This window comes from Nycticebus coucang, chromosome 22, assembly GCF_027406575.1.
Source record: "Nycticebus coucang isolate mNycCou1 chromosome 22, mNycCou1.pri, whole genome shotgun sequence".
In the NCBI taxonomy this organism is placed as follows: domain Eukaryota; kingdom Metazoa; phylum Chordata; class Mammalia; order Primates; family Lorisidae; genus Nycticebus; species Nycticebus coucang.
Genome location: NC_069801.1, coordinates 60084920 through 60101480, shown reverse-complemented (window position 1 = coordinate 60101480; position 16561 = coordinate 60084920). Strand labels below are relative to the sequence as shown.

Here is a 16561-nt window from a genome sequence, read left to right as displayed (position 1 = left end):
AAAAAAAGATGTAATGAGTATCACAAAGAGAGCAGAGAGCATTCTGAGAACTTGTCCCTGAATTCATTCATATCAGAACCCTTGGTGAGAATTCTGTTTGTGTCAAGCATTGACAGTTCAAAAAGAAACCATAGAAGTTGGAATTGATTTCACTTCCAGGATAAAGACTGCTGACCGGTGATAGGAGACAAGGTTGTTCTTCAACCCTCATGCTTTGAAAGAGAGAGTGGAAGAGGTGGATGAATCTTCACGTGGCAGAAGGTCACCAGGTCAAGCCAGGGACGCTGCTGGGAAGGGATGGTGTGCGGTGTTAGACTCTGGGCACTGAACAGCAACTACACGCCAAGTCCCCGTTATAACTGTTACCTACAACTTACATTGTCTTTTGGCCAAGACTTGTAAAATTCAATGGAACTGGATGGGATTGGCAGGATTCGAAAGACTTTGCTTGGGGATTTGGTGGCTAGAAACTCAGCAGGTGTCAACGATTTGGCTGCTGAAGCAACTAAGAACCTCAGAAGGATGAAAATACTTATCAAGACCCAGACTTCTGTGGCAAGACTAACTGTGTAGGATTATAATAGTGATAGACTATTGGGGTTGCATCTTAAAAGGAACACTGATCCTTCACGCTTGTCCAAGGATCATGACCAAGATGGTAAGGGACCCAGAATCCATGTCCCACAGGGGGGACTGAGGAAACCCAGGAGATCTAAAAGTCATCTTTAGCTCCTTAGGGAGGCTTCCTGAAAAAGAGTCACATTTCGGGTGGCACAAAGGGGTAGGGCGCCGGCCCCATATGCTGGAAGTGGTTTGTTCAAACTCAGCCCCAGCCAAAAACTGCAAAAAAAAAAAAAAGAGTCACATTTCCATGTCCCTGCTGGAAACAACACAAACAAAAGACAGAAGGCCAACTTTGGTGCAATGTAAAGCATAACTTTCCAATAAAGCTATTCAAAGGCAGGGGCTGCCGTAAGCAGTGGTAAATTATCACTGGGAGTGCATCTCAAGCCGGGGCCTGACGAGCTTCTGTTCAACACACTACAGAACTGGTTCCCTACATTAGTTGAGCTTGGATTAAATGATCCTTGAGCTCTTAGAGACCAAATTGGGGCTCTTTGCCTTATAAACCAAATATTCAGTTCTAGAAGTAGAGCAGTCCCAGAGTGGTATTCAGTTAATAGAACAACACTTATTTTGTGTAAGAGCATCAGAGACAACTGACGATGAAAAAACTACCATTCTATATAGAACTAATTGGTGCTGTGCACCAACAGGACCTGTTTTAAGTTTCCACACCAGTTTCCCAGCCCATCCTGTACCAGGCAAGGTTAGTGGCTACAAAACACCAGGACAGGGCTCTCTAGAGACACATTCAGTAGTGTCTTAACTACACTAACAAAAGGCCCTGTACACTATAAAAACAAATCTCACACAGCCTTACATTTCATTTTTTTCTTTAAAAGAAGTGAGTTATGTACAGGGGGGTTAAATGCTTTATAGGAAAGAAAAGAACCGTGAGAACCAACTTACTCATCATCTTCTTCATCTTCCTCCTCTTTCATCTTTTTCTTGCTTTTTTCAGCCTTGATGACTCCCTGTTTGCTCCATCAGGCTTCCCTTTCCTGAGTGTGCAACAATCGCCTTTTCGTGTTTTTCCGTCAGCTTTTCAGCCTTCTTTTCACAAGGCTGCTTGTCACTCACAGCAGTGTTGACCCACGTCTCTCCCAGTTTCCCTGCAACATCATCAATGGATAGTCCAGGATGTTCTCCTTTGATTTTGGGGTGAAACTCAGAATAGAACAAGAAAAAGGACAAAGGAAGACCTTCTTGGGTATATTGGGATCCTTGAACTTTTTTGTTTCCCCTTTGGGAGGGATATAGGTTTTCATTTCTCTTTCATAATGGGCCTGTCTGCCTGTGCCGTGTCTTCATGTTCTCCTTTCTCTTTAGCAGACAGGGCCCTCCACTTCTCTGAGCACATCTTAGAAAACTCTGAGCAAGTGACTGAAGTATGCATCGCTTCCTGTGCTCCTCCCGATGGGTCTGCACTGAGAATGCAATGATGATGTCCTGTCTCTCTAGTCTGTATCAAGAATGCAATGATGACGTCCTGTCTCTCAGGTCTGCACCAAGAATGCAATGATGACATCCTGTCTCTCAGGTCTGCACCAAGAATGCGATGATGACATGCTGTCTCTCAGGTCTGCACCAAGAATGCAATGATGACATCCTGTCTCTCCAGTTTGCATCAAGAATGCAAGATGAGGTCCTGTCTCTCCAGTCTGTATCAAGAATGCGATGATGGGTGGCGCCTGTGGCTCAAGGAGTAGGGCACCGGTCCCATATGCCGGAGGTGGCGGGTTCAAACCCAGCCCTGGCCAAAAACCACAAAAAAAAAAAAAAAAAAAAAGAATGCGATGACGACATCCTGTCTCTCGGGTCTGTACCAAGAATGCAATGATGACGTCCTGTCTCTCTAGTCTGTATCAAGAATGCAATGATGATGTCCTGTGTCTCGGGTCTGCATCAAAAATGCAATGATGACATCCTGTCTCTCGGGTCTGTACCAAGAATGCAACGATGATGTCCTGTCTCCCAGGTCTGTACCAAGAATGCAGTGATGATGTCCTGTCTCCTAGGTTTGTACCAAGAACGCAATGATGACATCCTGTCTCTCCAGTCTGCAACAAGAATGCAATGATGACATCCTGTCTCCTAGGTCTGCAACAAAAATGCAATGATGACGTCCTGTCCCTCCAGGGTGCATCAAGAATGCAGTGATGACGTCCTGTCTCTCAGGTCTGCACCGAGAATGCAATGATGATGTCCTGTCTCTCCAGTCTGTATCAAGAATGCAACGATGACGTCCTGTCTCCCAGGTCTGTACCAAGAATGCAGTGATGATGTCCTGTCTCCCAGGTTTGTACCAAGAACACAATGATGACATCCTGTCTCTCAGGTCTGCACCGAGAATGCAATGATGACATCCTGTCTCTCCAGTCTGCACCAAGAATGCAATGATGACATCCTGTCTCTCGGGTCTGCATCGAGAATGCAATGATGACGTCCTGTCTCTCCAGTCTGTATCAAGAATGCAATGATGATGTCCTGTCTCTTGGGTCTGTACCAAGAATGCAGTGATGACGTCCTGTCTCCCAGGTTTGTACCAAGAATGCAATGATGACGTCCTGTCTCTCAGGTCTGCACCAAGAATGCAATGATGATGTCCTGTCTCTCGGGTTTGCACCAAGAATGCAATGATGACGTCTTGTCTCTCCAGTCTGTATCAAGAATGCAATGATGACATCCTGTCTCTCGGATCTGTACCAAAAATGCAATGATGATGTCCTGTCTCTCTAGTCTGTATCAAGAATGCAATGATGATGTCCTGTCTCTCTAGTCTGTATCAAGAATGCAATGATGACGTCCTGTCTCTCTAGTCTGTATCAAGAATGCAATGATGATGTCCTGTCTCTCGGGTTTGTACCAAGAATGCAACGATGACGCCCTGTCTCCCAGTTCTGTACCAAGAATGCAGTGATGATGTTCTGTCTCCCAGGTTTGTACCAAGAACGCAATGATGACATCCTGTCTCTCAGGTCTGCACCGAGAATGCAATGATGAATCCTGTCTCTCCAGTCTGCACCAAGAATGCAATGATGACGTCCTCTCTCTCAGGTCTGCACCAAGAATGCAATGATGACGTCCTGTCTCCCAGGTCTGTACCAAGAATGCAGTGATGATGCTGATGGGAATGCACACTAATACGTTCCTTCTGGAAGGATGTTTGGAGAATACTTAGAGACCTAAAAATAGACCTGCCATTCGATCCTATAATTCCTTTACTAGGTTTATACCCAGAAGACCAAAAATCACAACATAACAAAGACATCTTTGGGTCTGGTACATTCTGGTACATTCTGTACCAGAATGTTTATTGCAGCCCAATTCATGATTGCTAAGTCATGGAAGAAGCCCAAGTGCCCATCAATTCATGAATGGACTGCCAAATTGTAGTACACGTATACCATGGAATATTATGCAGCCTTAAAGAAAGATGGAGACTTTACCGCTTTCATGTTTACATGGATAGAGCTGGAACATATTCTTCTTAGCAAAGTATCTCAGGAATGGAAAAAAATGTGTCCAATTTACTCAGCCCTACTATGAAGCTAATTTATAGCTTTCACATGAAGGCTATAACCCAACTATAGCACAAGACTATGGGGAAAGGGCCAAGGAAGGGGAAGTGAGTGAGGAGGTTATGGGGGAGAGAGGGTAATGGTTGGGGCCACACCTACGGTGCATCTTAAAATGGGTACAGGCGAAACTTACTAAATGCAGAATACAAATGTCTACATACAATAACTAAGAAAATGCCATGAAGGCTACATTGAACAGTTTGATGAGAATATTTCAGATTGTATATGAAATTGGCACACTGTACCCCTTGATTGCACTAATGTACACAGCTATGATTTAACAATTAAAAAAAAAAAAAGAATGCAGTGATGAAGTCCTGTCTTCCAGGTTTGTACCAAGAATGCAGTGATGACTTCCTGTCTCTCCAGTCTGTATCAAGAATGCAAAGATGACATCCTGTCTCTCGGGTCTGCACCAAGAATGCAATGATGACGTCCTGTCTCTCGGATCTGCACCTAGAATGCAATGATGACGTCCTGTCTCCCAGGTCTGTACCAAGAATGCAATGATGACGTCCTGTCTCCTAGATCTGCATCAAGAATGCAATGATGATGTCCTGTTTCTCCAGTCTGCATCAAGAATGCAAAGATGACATCCTGTCTCTCGGATCTGCACCTAGAATGCAATGATGACGTCCTGTCTCCCAGGTCTGTACCAAGAATGCAATGATGACGTCCTGTCTCTCGGGTCTGCACCAAGAATGCAATGATGACGTCCTGTCTCCCAGGTCTGTACCAAGAATGCAGTGATGATGTCCTGTCTCCCAGGTTTGTACCAAGAATGCAATGATGACATCCTGTCACTCCAGTCTCCATCAAGAATGCAATCATGACGCCCTGCCTGTCAGTGTCTTAAGACCTCCTTTCTCTCCCAGGATTGGTTATTTTTCCTCAGCAAGGCATAGTTGCCCAGGGCTTGTTGACTCTTATGCGCCCTGGCACTGTCTCTGTGGAGCTCATATAAGGCCACACTGCCTCATCTTGAAGATTTTCATCTTCCAAAAAGGAAATTGTCAAGTCAGAAAAGGAACTTAATTTATTCACCAGACATTTAATGAGCGTGTGCTATGCACAAGGCCTTGTGAAGCTCTAAGGTGATCTAAAAGGAATATTTTGAGTGACAGTAAAATAATTAAAGAGTTTCACTACATAAGGGGTTATTAACATGTATAAGGAGCCTCTTTTGATTTTGGAGTTTCACCCAAAATCAAAGGAGAACATCCTGGACTATCCATTAATGATGTTGCAGGGAAACTGGGAGAGACGTGGGTCAACGCTGCTGTGAGTGACAAGCAGCCTTGTGAAAAGAAGGCTGAAAAGCTGACGGAAAAACATGAAAAGGTGATTGTTGTACACTCAGGAAAGGGAAGCCTGATGGAGCAAACAGGGAGTCATCATGGCTGATAGAGTCACCCCATGTTATGCACAATAGCAACTTTATATTTGGAATAAAATAAGAACTTACACTTATTGAGTGTTCATTTTGTGCCAAGAGCTACTCTAAATACTTAATCATTCATTCCAATATTTATTGAGGTCTAACATGTTATAGGCACTGGTCTGGGTTAGCTAAGGGCTTCAACTGTAACCAAAACACACAAAACCCTCTGTTCTCCAGTTTATCTTTTGTAGGGGCAAACAAATAAAATAATGATTTCCAGATGGTGATAAATGCTATGGAGAAATGGAAAGCAGAGAATGGAGACAGGAAGTGCTGAATGTTCACCACAATTCCATTACTGATAGAATGTATATGGGAGTGAGAAAAAGAGAGGGGACTCCAAGCATTTGGCCTAAATAGATATAATTGCTATTTATTGAGATAGAAGACTATGGAATAAGCAGCTTTTTAGGGGCTGTTAAATCTGAGGTGCCTACCAGATACCCAGCTAGGTAAGGGTAGAGATCCAACCTGGAGTAGCCACTACACAGACGATTTAGTCATGGAGCTGGAGGAGAGCAACAAGGAGTCTAAACGCAGGAGAGAAAAGACCAAGGACTGAGCTCTCGGGCACGCCAACATTACTTTATTCCCCAGAGATGAAAACTGAAGCCCAGGACGATTAAATAACTTGCACTAAGTCACACAGCAAGGGAATGGCAGACTGGCTATGTAAACCCGAGAAGTGTAAATCCCGAGCACAACCTGCCTGGGAAAACAGGAAAACCAGGTGAGAGACCGTTATGGGAAGTGGACTCCATGGCAGAGAAGACTCCGGAAGTTGCTTTTCACCTGTGGTTTAGGTTGGAGCTCTACTTCTCTCTGTTCCTGCTCTTTGACATTATCTTCCAAGACAGGAAAAAAGGCATTGATTGACTTAAAAATTTCATTTTTTATGGAGACCTCATGGTAGAATATTTAATAGCATGTGACTAACCAGGTTAGCTCATCTGGTTAGATCACAATGATTGGCACCAGAGGCACGAACGCATTCCTTAATTAACATAAACTACTCAAGTTTACAGCACAATTCTGTCTTGTGAACATGGAATATACTTTTTTCAAAGTATAAGGCTTTTTTCCAATGTGTGGCCACACCACTGTGGTGCTGTTCAATTTTCCTTCATTGCAGGTCACATGCAAAGCTCGCCTCAACGTCACCATCTATGATAAATGATGACTTAGCAACAGACAGATAGAAATGTGAATTCAGGCATTTGAGATGCTCTGTAGTCACAGAAAAAAGAGCTTCCGTGAAGGATTCTTTTGGGATCTGACTATCTTACAATCCCATCATCCCCAATATTCAAAAATAGGTCTTGGTTTCTACCTGAAGTTCTTGCCAAGTGAGGTTACATTAACCTCACCCCGTTCTCTTCCGTCTCCACCTCCTCTTTGTACAGGTACCACACTGTCATTTTGCCCTGCCGAAATAAGGCTTGCATGCAGTTGTCCTCCTGGGTCAAGGATTTGATCATCAGAAAACCAGCAAACAAAACTATCATTGCAAAACAAATGTATCCTCGGTTTTTCCTCATTTCTTTTTAACCAGCACGGATAGAGGTGGGAGGGGACAAAACCCACAACACATGGTCTTAATAATATAGTAATAATTTAATTCTTCCAGATAGATCCAAAGCTGGTTCCCATAAACTGGAAAGAAAATTTGACCAACAAACAAAAGAAGGATTCTAATCACAAGACTATGAACATGATATAAAGCTAAGATTCCCACTGACTGGTATACAGCTCATGGAACATTTCAAAATGATGTTTTATAAGCATCTTGTCCTTTTTTTTTTTTTTTGAGACAGAGTCTCAAGCCATCACCCTGGGTAGAGTGCCAGGGCATCACAGTTCACAGCAACGTCAAACTCCTGGGCTTAAGCGATTCTCTTGCCTCAGCCTCCCAAGTAGCTGGGACTACAAGTGCCCACCACAATGCCCAGCCATTTTTTGGTTGTAGTTGTCATTGTTGTTTGGCAGGCATGGGCTAGATTCAAACCCGCCAGCTCCAGTGTACATGGCTGGTGCCCTAGCTGCTTAAGCTACAGGTGCCAAGCCTTGCCCTTTTCTTGATTACACGTAGTCCGTGAGTAAGATAGGCAAACAACTGAGAGGTTTTAAGTCTGTCTGTGGTTGGCAGGTAAAAAAAAAGGCCTAGCCAGCAGTTCATGGATGAAAATGTGGGTATTTTGTGTGTGGCACAGAAGCTTATACGTAATCCTATTACTATCTTAGGCACCTATTAAATATGATTGGAACAACGCCCATTGGAAGTCTTAAAACCTTAACCACCAGTTTTACTTCTAAAATAAAGTAAACTGCCAAAAGTTCTGATAAAACTGACAATTTATATTTTTAAGTAGTACAACTGGAATTTTCCTATAGCTGTAGACAAAGGAATTCTCACCCAGATAAGTAGAAGAGCGCCAATAAATTTAAGGTAGCTTATGCAAGTTAGGCACTAATGAATGTCATCTTCTGTTTTGTCATGAAAAAAGATCTTTCTGCTGCTAAAGGAGACTGATTTAGATTATGAATAGCTGTAGTGATTTGCAAAAATGGCTCCAGAGAGATAGAATGAGACTCCACATACTCACGGCACTTGAGGTTTCTGCCCTTTTTGTTGAAAATTAATTTGTCCTGTGGGTTATTGGATTCCAGCTCAGCCAATGTATATTGCTCAGTCATCACAAATTTACTTAAAATTTAGTGTAGCTGAAGTTCATTCAACAAGACAAAAGTCTACAGTTGAAAGCTTCTAAAAATCTCTTTAAAAAACTGGCTAACGGTGTAATTGAAAGTGCTGGCGTCTAAGTAGATTCACGTAATGTTTTGCAGGTATCAATACATGCTATATTACTATGTTAAAAATAGATTTTTTGCTTGTTTTCCAAGAAAAAGCAGATAGGGAGGCTTTATCATCCTTTGATAAGAGGACATTTTGGTTGAAAGTTTCACATTCAGCAAACACGTAAATCCATAAATTCAGATTAGATTCTGTAATACACATCACATATTTCATTCATTCATATACCTCGTAATTTCAAAACAAATATTTTAAAAACAGATTAAACAACTCCTAACGCTTCCAAATCCTAAATACATTACACTAAAAACAACCAAAACTATACACATCATCTCCCCATTTCATCAGCTCTTACTGCAGACAACTCACTTCCCACTCAGGCACTATGGCCAGAAGGCCTTTGGGCGGGAAGGGAAGGCTCCAGGGCGGGGAGGCCTGTGGGTGGGAAGGCCGGAGCAAAGAGCCACACTTCAGACAGAGCTGCAGGACACAAGTCATTTGCTCTCTGACAAAAGGAGCACGAGCGCCGGCCCCATATGCCGAGGGTGGCGGGTTCAAACCCAGCCCCGGCCAAACTGCAACAAAAAAATAGCCGGGCGTTGTGGCGGGCACCTGTAGTTCCAGCTACTCGGGAGGCTGAGGCAGGAGAATCGCGTAAGCCCAAGAGATAGAGGTTGCTGTGAGCCGTGTGACGCCACAGCACTCTACCCAAGGGCGGTACAGTGAGACTCTGTCTCTACAAAAAAAAAAAAAAAAAAAGAGCACTAGCTTAGTGGCCATGCTCCTTTACCCAACAGTAATGAGAAAAAAAGAAAAGAGGTGCCCTTCAAAAGAGGCTCTGGTGAGAAGTCACAAAGTTGACATGAAAGGGAACAAACAGCTAGTTGTGGGGAACAGCAATTTTCAATTATTCCTTCTCCTAACAAGAAGTGATTCTCCTTAATCGATATTTATAGATATAATCTACATTTATCATTTTTCACATTTAAATATGCATATTTAATGCACTAAACACATTTAAATATGTGTTTGATAATCTTCTTCCCTTTAGAAATCTAGATGACTCTACAGACGTATGCCACAGCTAAAATCACCCCAAGGAGCCTCAACCGTGATGAAGGCCACCGGGGCAGCTCCTCACTAAATTAATGGTACGCAGTAGGTAGCAGATTGGTTCATTCCATTTATAGATGAAAAATCACTAGAGAATAAGACTGCTTTCTATTGAAATACTACATCACAGAGCAATTAGGAACTAAACCTAAATAGTAAAAACATGTGGGTTTGTCATTTCATTGAGAAAAGAAAGCCTGTGGGCCCTGCTTTCAAAGAAGGCTTGGTTGGAACTAAGTAACTTTTACAGTTTTATCTATGGTTATTTGTTTCTCTCAAGATTTATGGTCCTCCCAACAGATATGCAACCGATTTGGGGCAATGTAAACCATAGTCTCAGACTACTTCTTCTTCTTTTTTTTTTTTTTGTAGAGACAGAGTCTCACTGTACCGCCCTCGGGTAGAGTGCCGTGGCATCACACGGCTCAGAGCAACCTCTAACTCTTGGGCTTACGCGATTCTCTTGCCTCAGCCTCCCAAGCAGCTGGGACCACAGGCGCCCGCCACAATGCCCGGCTATTTTTGTTGTTGTTGCAGTTTGGCCGGGGCTGGGTTTGAACCCGCCACCCTCAGCATATGGGGCCGGCGCCCTACTCACTGAGCCACAGGCGCCGCCTGGTCTCAGACTTCTTATGGATGGTGACTTTGTTTTATTCCTTTCACCTAGACCACATCTGAACAACAGGATGGGCACAGTCCAGGCTCTGACGAGATGCTTGCAGTACAATTGCCTAGAACAAGAGGCACAGTGCTAACCAAACCCCGACACAGCGGACGGGGCATTTCAGATTCATAAACCTCTTCCGGTGGAGAACTAAATAACTTTTACAGTCTTATCTATGGTTATTTGTTTCTCTCAAGATTTATGGTCCTCCCAACACATAATGCACCTTATCTTTCACTTTTCAGATTAAAGAGAGATGATTTTGAACAGGCTTCTGACTGGCATGATCTAGAATTGCAGATGATCTTAACTTTTACAAAAATGCTAAAACTGAACTTGCAAGTCACATGGAAATGATTTTGCCCAGGTCAGGTACACAGGGGAAGAAATCTGCACACGAGGAAACAAAGGTGATCCTCTGTTCGTTACCAACACTGATCCCCTGTGCCGCGCCCTGTATCAGCCAGGTGCAATCTGCACATGCTTAACCAGGAATTAAAACTCTCCGTGCTGCTGCTGCTTTAATCGATTGATGCTAAAAGTTTAGAAAATACACCCCAACTAGCTATTACAAAGCGCCTTTAACCAAGCCTGCTTCTTTGAAAGCAGGATTCTCAATTGAAACTGGCAGACCACATTTTTAGGTTTCAAGCAGCTCTGTCACTCTACAAGGAATGTGTCTGCCACTTCACACGATCGCTTGAGCTGAAAGACATGTACTTTGAATCAGAGAATCAATAGAACACTTAATGGACAATTAGGAGAACAGCTGTAGGACTGTCAGAGACCCATCTGTACACAGCTCAAACAGCAAGCCTGGACAGGGCCGGGGAAACAAAGTACACTGCCCCAGGGCACTGGCCCCAGTACAAAACCTCCCTCTCGGTTCTCATTTAATGTTAATATAGTGTTCTTTTTCATTACAAATTTTAACACGTGTAGAAAATTATGGAAATTGCTTCAGCCATTTGTCAACTTATATCATGTGAATTGATCAATAAATTTCACTACTTTGTTGTTAATGTAGATAAATTTTGGCATTTAATTAAGCTCCAGCGAAAATGTGGCCACTTTTAATTTCAGCAGATGTATCGTTTCATTTGTAATACATAACTACAGGGGCAAATACAACCCAATCGTGAATTATCACTAAATATTTATAGACAACATAGCAATTCAGAAAATAGACACAAAGGATTTTTACAATGAAACAATTACTGTGTGCAAAACCTGAAATAGGTGGTAATGAAGTCAAATAGGAGTCGTGAACAGAATCTTGATATTGTGGCTCCACAAAAGAATTACATATGTGTTTTCTCTCATGATCCTGCCTCCATGGAGTCAGTCTCTAGTCGACAGAAATAATTTCAAATTCTTTTTACAGAATTGTTCCAAATGTTAAAAAATAGTTCCCTAAGTTTCTGGCAATATGTTAAATTTATAAATTAGAACAAAATTTCATCTTTTTATATTTCTGTTTACTAAATTCAATTGGATACAGTTGAGAGGCTTCTTTCGACGAATAGGAGGAAAATCTTATGATGCCGATTTCACACACAGAATTGGATTTGGGCTATAAAGTTGGTCAAGAGGATGCTGGGACAAGGGATGGAGACAGGATGCCAGACAAGGGAGAAGCAGGATGAACTTCAGAGGCTTCCTCCATATGGCCTGAGGGGCCCCAAGATGAAATCCTGCTCTTGACAGCCAGAAGCCCTATAGCCTTAACCCTCCGTGGCGTTGTCTGACGTGATAAACTGCTGTATCTCATTTGAGGGGGAATAGGCTGCCTCTGGGTGATTCTGCTGGTGCCTTCGGGGAGAAGGGGATTAGAAATCACATCGCTGTCTTTACAGTGTAATCTGCTCCGTAACGCCCGTTCCCACCATTGTCTAAATGTCTAAGGAGAGCCTGCCTGGCTGGGTCTGCAACGACAGCATTTTCTGCAGAAAAGCAGACCTGGGTGCCTGTGTGTAGATCCTTTGTAATCATTAAAAAATAAAAGTTCAGGGAAATCAAAGCTGATCCCTCATTCCTGTTTTTACAAGCTCTCCATGTCAAATGGGCTGTCGCTGCTGAGGCAGTTTGGCACTTTCTGTTGTTCTGGCAGGGGAGTAGCTGACCAGAGAGGATGGTTCTCTGAATTCAGACTCTATCAGAGAAATAAGAATTAAGCAGCCAAAGGGAAAATGGATCAGGTCTCCTCGATGAACCAAATTACTCATCTAAATTTCCAGCCAAAATTCTCTCTCTGGCTTATTCTCACATGTTCATATTTCTCTTTTATTCCAAAATTTAAATTTCCTAGGACTTGAGCCCCCCTTTTTACACTCTTAAAAAGTAGAAGGGGGGGGTGGTGTCTGTGGCACAAAGGAGTCGGGCGCCAGCCCCATATACCGGAGGTGGTGGGTTCATGACCCGGCCCTGCCCAAAAACTGCAAAAAAAAAAAAGAAAAAAAAATAGAAAGGGCTGGAAAATCTACTTCAACTCTACTGAAGATAATTAGGGATCGTTTTGTAATCTCTGAAATTGAGGATGTCATGGAGGTACAATACTTGTGTTTTCCTGAGCCATGTATGTCTGTGAATATCTTTGCCTTTGGAGGAAACTGAGGAAAGAAGTACGTTACCACCAAGGCTAAGGAAATACTAGCATTTGTTGAATATTCGATGAGGACATTGAAGTGCTAAGAAAGTTAAGATATAAGATTGGTTGAGAAAGAAAAACTGAGATCCTAAAGGAATGGGATTGTAGTAAAGATGGCCACAAAATTCTTTACCATTTCTCTTATTAATAAATAGGATTTATTTCTCCTAGCCTTGAATCTGGGCTGGATTTCTGAGGGATTTTGCTCAACAGAATGAAGTGGAAGTGACACGGGGCCAGATCCTAGCCCAGCAGCCTGGAAGCTACTGCTTTTGCAGTTTTCAGAGCCAGCTGCTGTGCTGTAGGAAAATTGGGGTTAGAGCACCAGATGATGAGAGGTCACTTGGAAAGCAGTCCTGAAAGCCGAGAGACTGTCTTGGATGTGCAAGCTCCAGGCAAACTCCCAGCTGAATGTGGCTGGATGGGGGACTATATAGCTTTGCACGCAGAGCAGAAGAACCTCACAGCTGATCCCAATCAGCCCACAGAATCATCAGGAATAACAAAGCCTTATTAGATTAGGACAGAAAGTTTCTAATTTGTCACACAGCGATAGGTAACTGAAATAGAGATTTTATAATAAAAATCTCCACTCTTTTTCCTTTTGGATCCTACTCTCCTATTGAAGTTTTGGCAACTGGCAATCAATACCTATTTTCCTAGGCCTCCTGCAGCAGTGACAGAATAACACAAGGAAAAGCCAAGATAGGAGGTGGAGGGAAGAGCAGAAATATTTTTGAAGAGATGCTCAGGCTGATTCTTTCTGTTGTTAGTTTACTACTTCCCGTATTTATAGCTTCACTCAATATCCCAATTCTACATCAATACTCTAATTGACACAACAGGAAAGACAGTTTCTGTAATAAGAACCCCGTCCCTTTTCAGGACTATAGTTCTTAAAAATCAACTGAACAGTCCAGTTTAATTAAATAAGAGTAGACTTTTTAGGAGACATGAATAGATATTCTGCTATTTATATTAACATTTCTCAACACAAAACTCTTTAAATTTCCAGCTAACAGAACAAACTATGTTCTCATCACATCTCTGTCATACATAGCTGTGTAACTTGGGCAAGTAAATTTTTCTTTCGGGGCCACATCTGTTTCCTCATCTGTAAAAAGAAGATATTGGATTAGATATATAAAATATTTAAGGTCCCATAAAACCTACCACCTTTCAAAGACAAACATCATTTTTTCAGATGATCCAAGTCGCTCTTACTCTGCTATTGTGACCACCTGAGCATCGACTAAAAAGTACTTCTCTATTGCCTGGGCAGGATGAAGATATCCCTAATCTGTCCCTGAATGGTTGAGATGGTTGTAAAATCAGCATTCTCTCAGAAAGCATAATGCTAACATTTTTACTCCATCATCCTATGAGAAGAAAGAAGTATCACAATTTGTCTTTACCCTGCAGAACTCTAAATGGATTCTTCATAAAGTTCCTAAGAATTTAGCACGTGTTTTGCTTTGTGGAAAAGATCCAAGAGGAACTGAAAGGAGCTTCAAAACATACTGGTTCTTATCTTATGTCTAACATTGAAAATGCTGACACTGAAAATTCTTATGCACTTCAGAGAGAGTCTTCGGTGAAACTTCGTATTCACCTGTCTGAATGATGCAGTCACATGTGCTCCATCACCTGTGATATCTAGAAAGAAACAATATGGTTCATCACTTCCAAAATCAGTAGTTTCAACCATTATGGAATCAAATAGATCTGGGGTTGAATCCTGAAAGTACCATTTAGAAGCTGAGTATCCTCGGGCAATTTGCTAAGCCTCAAGTTTTTTTTCTCTGCAAAACACCAATTTCTGTTTGTGGCATAAAAATGAGATAACACATATAAAGTGTCCGGAATAGTGAGCACTCCGTGAATTACAACGATAACATGAGCTCCATGAGAACGGAAGGCTGTCTGCTTTGTTCACCTTTTCCAGTGGCTCAGACAGGCTGTATGAGTAGGATGCCAGCGCTCTGCCCTGTTATGTGGTTTATCAAGTAGAAATCACTTGGTTTGACTTCCCTACCTTTTACCCCTCTGTTAATTACTAACAGGGAATGAATCATTTAAAAGACAAAAACAAAAACAAATTCAGAGATATAACCACTGTATAGGTCCCTGACCTCTGGTAAATCAAAAGTTAGGGCCATGGATTATAGACAAGCACAGGAGTGCTTTAAGTAGTGCTAATGTGTTAAGGACGCTACTTTGGTGACCTTCTGATACGGTGAAAATTGTCTAACACACAAACAAATGAATCGGATCTCAGGAGACCCCTTTGGATTAGCTACTATAGTTCAGCCTGGAAGAGGAATGAATGGGAAAGAGGTTCTAGAGGATTTGCCCTAGGCCAGTCAGTGACCAAATAAAGTCACAATCACATTGCCTGATTCCCCTCTTCACACACGTGTTTGCCTCCTAGATTGAGAGTGAGTTTGGTTAGTGGCAAAAAGCAATGTTGGAAAACAAGGTGTATAACGTGTTCTTGGTCATCCTTCTGGGATTCCAGGCTGCGGTTACAACAGCCCAGAAGACATCTCCAGGTCAGTGACCAAAGCCTCCCCAGCCCCCTGGACAGCTGAGCAGCTGCTGCTGAGGAAGATTCCATTCTGCCACTTTCCTACAAGCGTGTGGAAGACGGTGCAACGAGACTCTCCGGTCCCCAGATCTCACCAGGCCTAGGCCTCCTCAGCCGTCTCCTGGGACACCAACCAGTCACTGGGTCTCTACGTAGGGTATGCACAAAACCAGGCAAAAAGACTCAAACTCCAAAACAAAACCATGGTAGCCCAACTTTCTCTAATTACACAGAGTTAATAGGGCTGTTACTAAAGATAAAGCCAGGAAGACACAAGTATAATAAGGCTTAAAAGCAGAAAAGAGAGTGGGGGAGATTTGCAGAGGGGACCAGACCATAAACACAGAACCTGCTGGTAAATACAGTTTCTGGGGGTGGCACCTGTGGCTCAAAGGAGTAGGGCACCGGCCCCACATGCCGGAGGTGGCGGGTTCAAACCCAGCCCCAGACAGAAACTGGTCTGTAACATGAGTTCACATTGAGACCACATTGACTGCTTTCGTTTCTCTCCACTCTTGTGGGAGGGAAGACAGAGGGGATAGGAAATAAGAGGAGATAGAGAGAAGCTTCGCCACAAACACAGCTCAGCCTCCAACGTGTTTCTTTTCTTTACATGCTAATATTAAGAAAGTATCTTTTATCCTGTGGAAGTCAGGTTCACTACAACCAGGATCTGTTTGTGGCTTAAAGAGAAGCTAAATTGAATAAGATACGTGGGTTTTGTTTAATTTCCAGAGCATACCAAATAGCTTTAATGGATCACAGAGGGCTGAATGCTTGTTCTTGAGAAGTTGACATGTACATGTACATAAAATGTATATTGGAAGCGTATTAATGCAATTCTATCTCAACAGATTTCATTCTTAAATGCTACATGTACTTGTTTAATCTCCCATTTTAAAAGTAGAAAAGGTTAGATTATAACATCAGGTTAGCTCTCTTTGAAGCAGGTAATAATTAAGTTGATTCACTGTTGCAATTACTGTCAAATCCCCCTTAATTACCAGAAATTTTATAGCAGCTTCATTATATGTCTGCTGTAATGCATCGTGGCCCTAAGGAGAAGTGTTGCAGGAAATTCTGCATAGCATG

At 42.5% G+C, this 16561-nt stretch overlaps 1 protein-coding gene across 7 annotated transcripts in view; it reads right to left on the bottom strand.

The window, feature by feature from the left end:
- ATG4C (autophagy related 4C cysteine peptidase) overlaps positions 1–16561 on the bottom strand; it is a 150721-nt gene that overhangs the window by 38655 nt on the left and 95505 nt on the right. Inside the window, exon 10 of one of the 7 annotated variants that reach the window (XM_053575953.1) lies at positions 13857–13996. The exons of 5 other annotated variants lie outside the window; for them this stretch is intronic. In XM_053575953.1, coding sequence (XP_053431928.1) covers positions 13922–13996 — 75 coding nt within the window. In that variant the 3' untranslated portion in view covers positions 13857–13921. Of the gene's footprint in view, positions 1–13856; positions 13997–16561 lie in introns of those variants that run through there. One more of the 7 variants, XM_053575955.1, reaches the window with a different exon arrangement.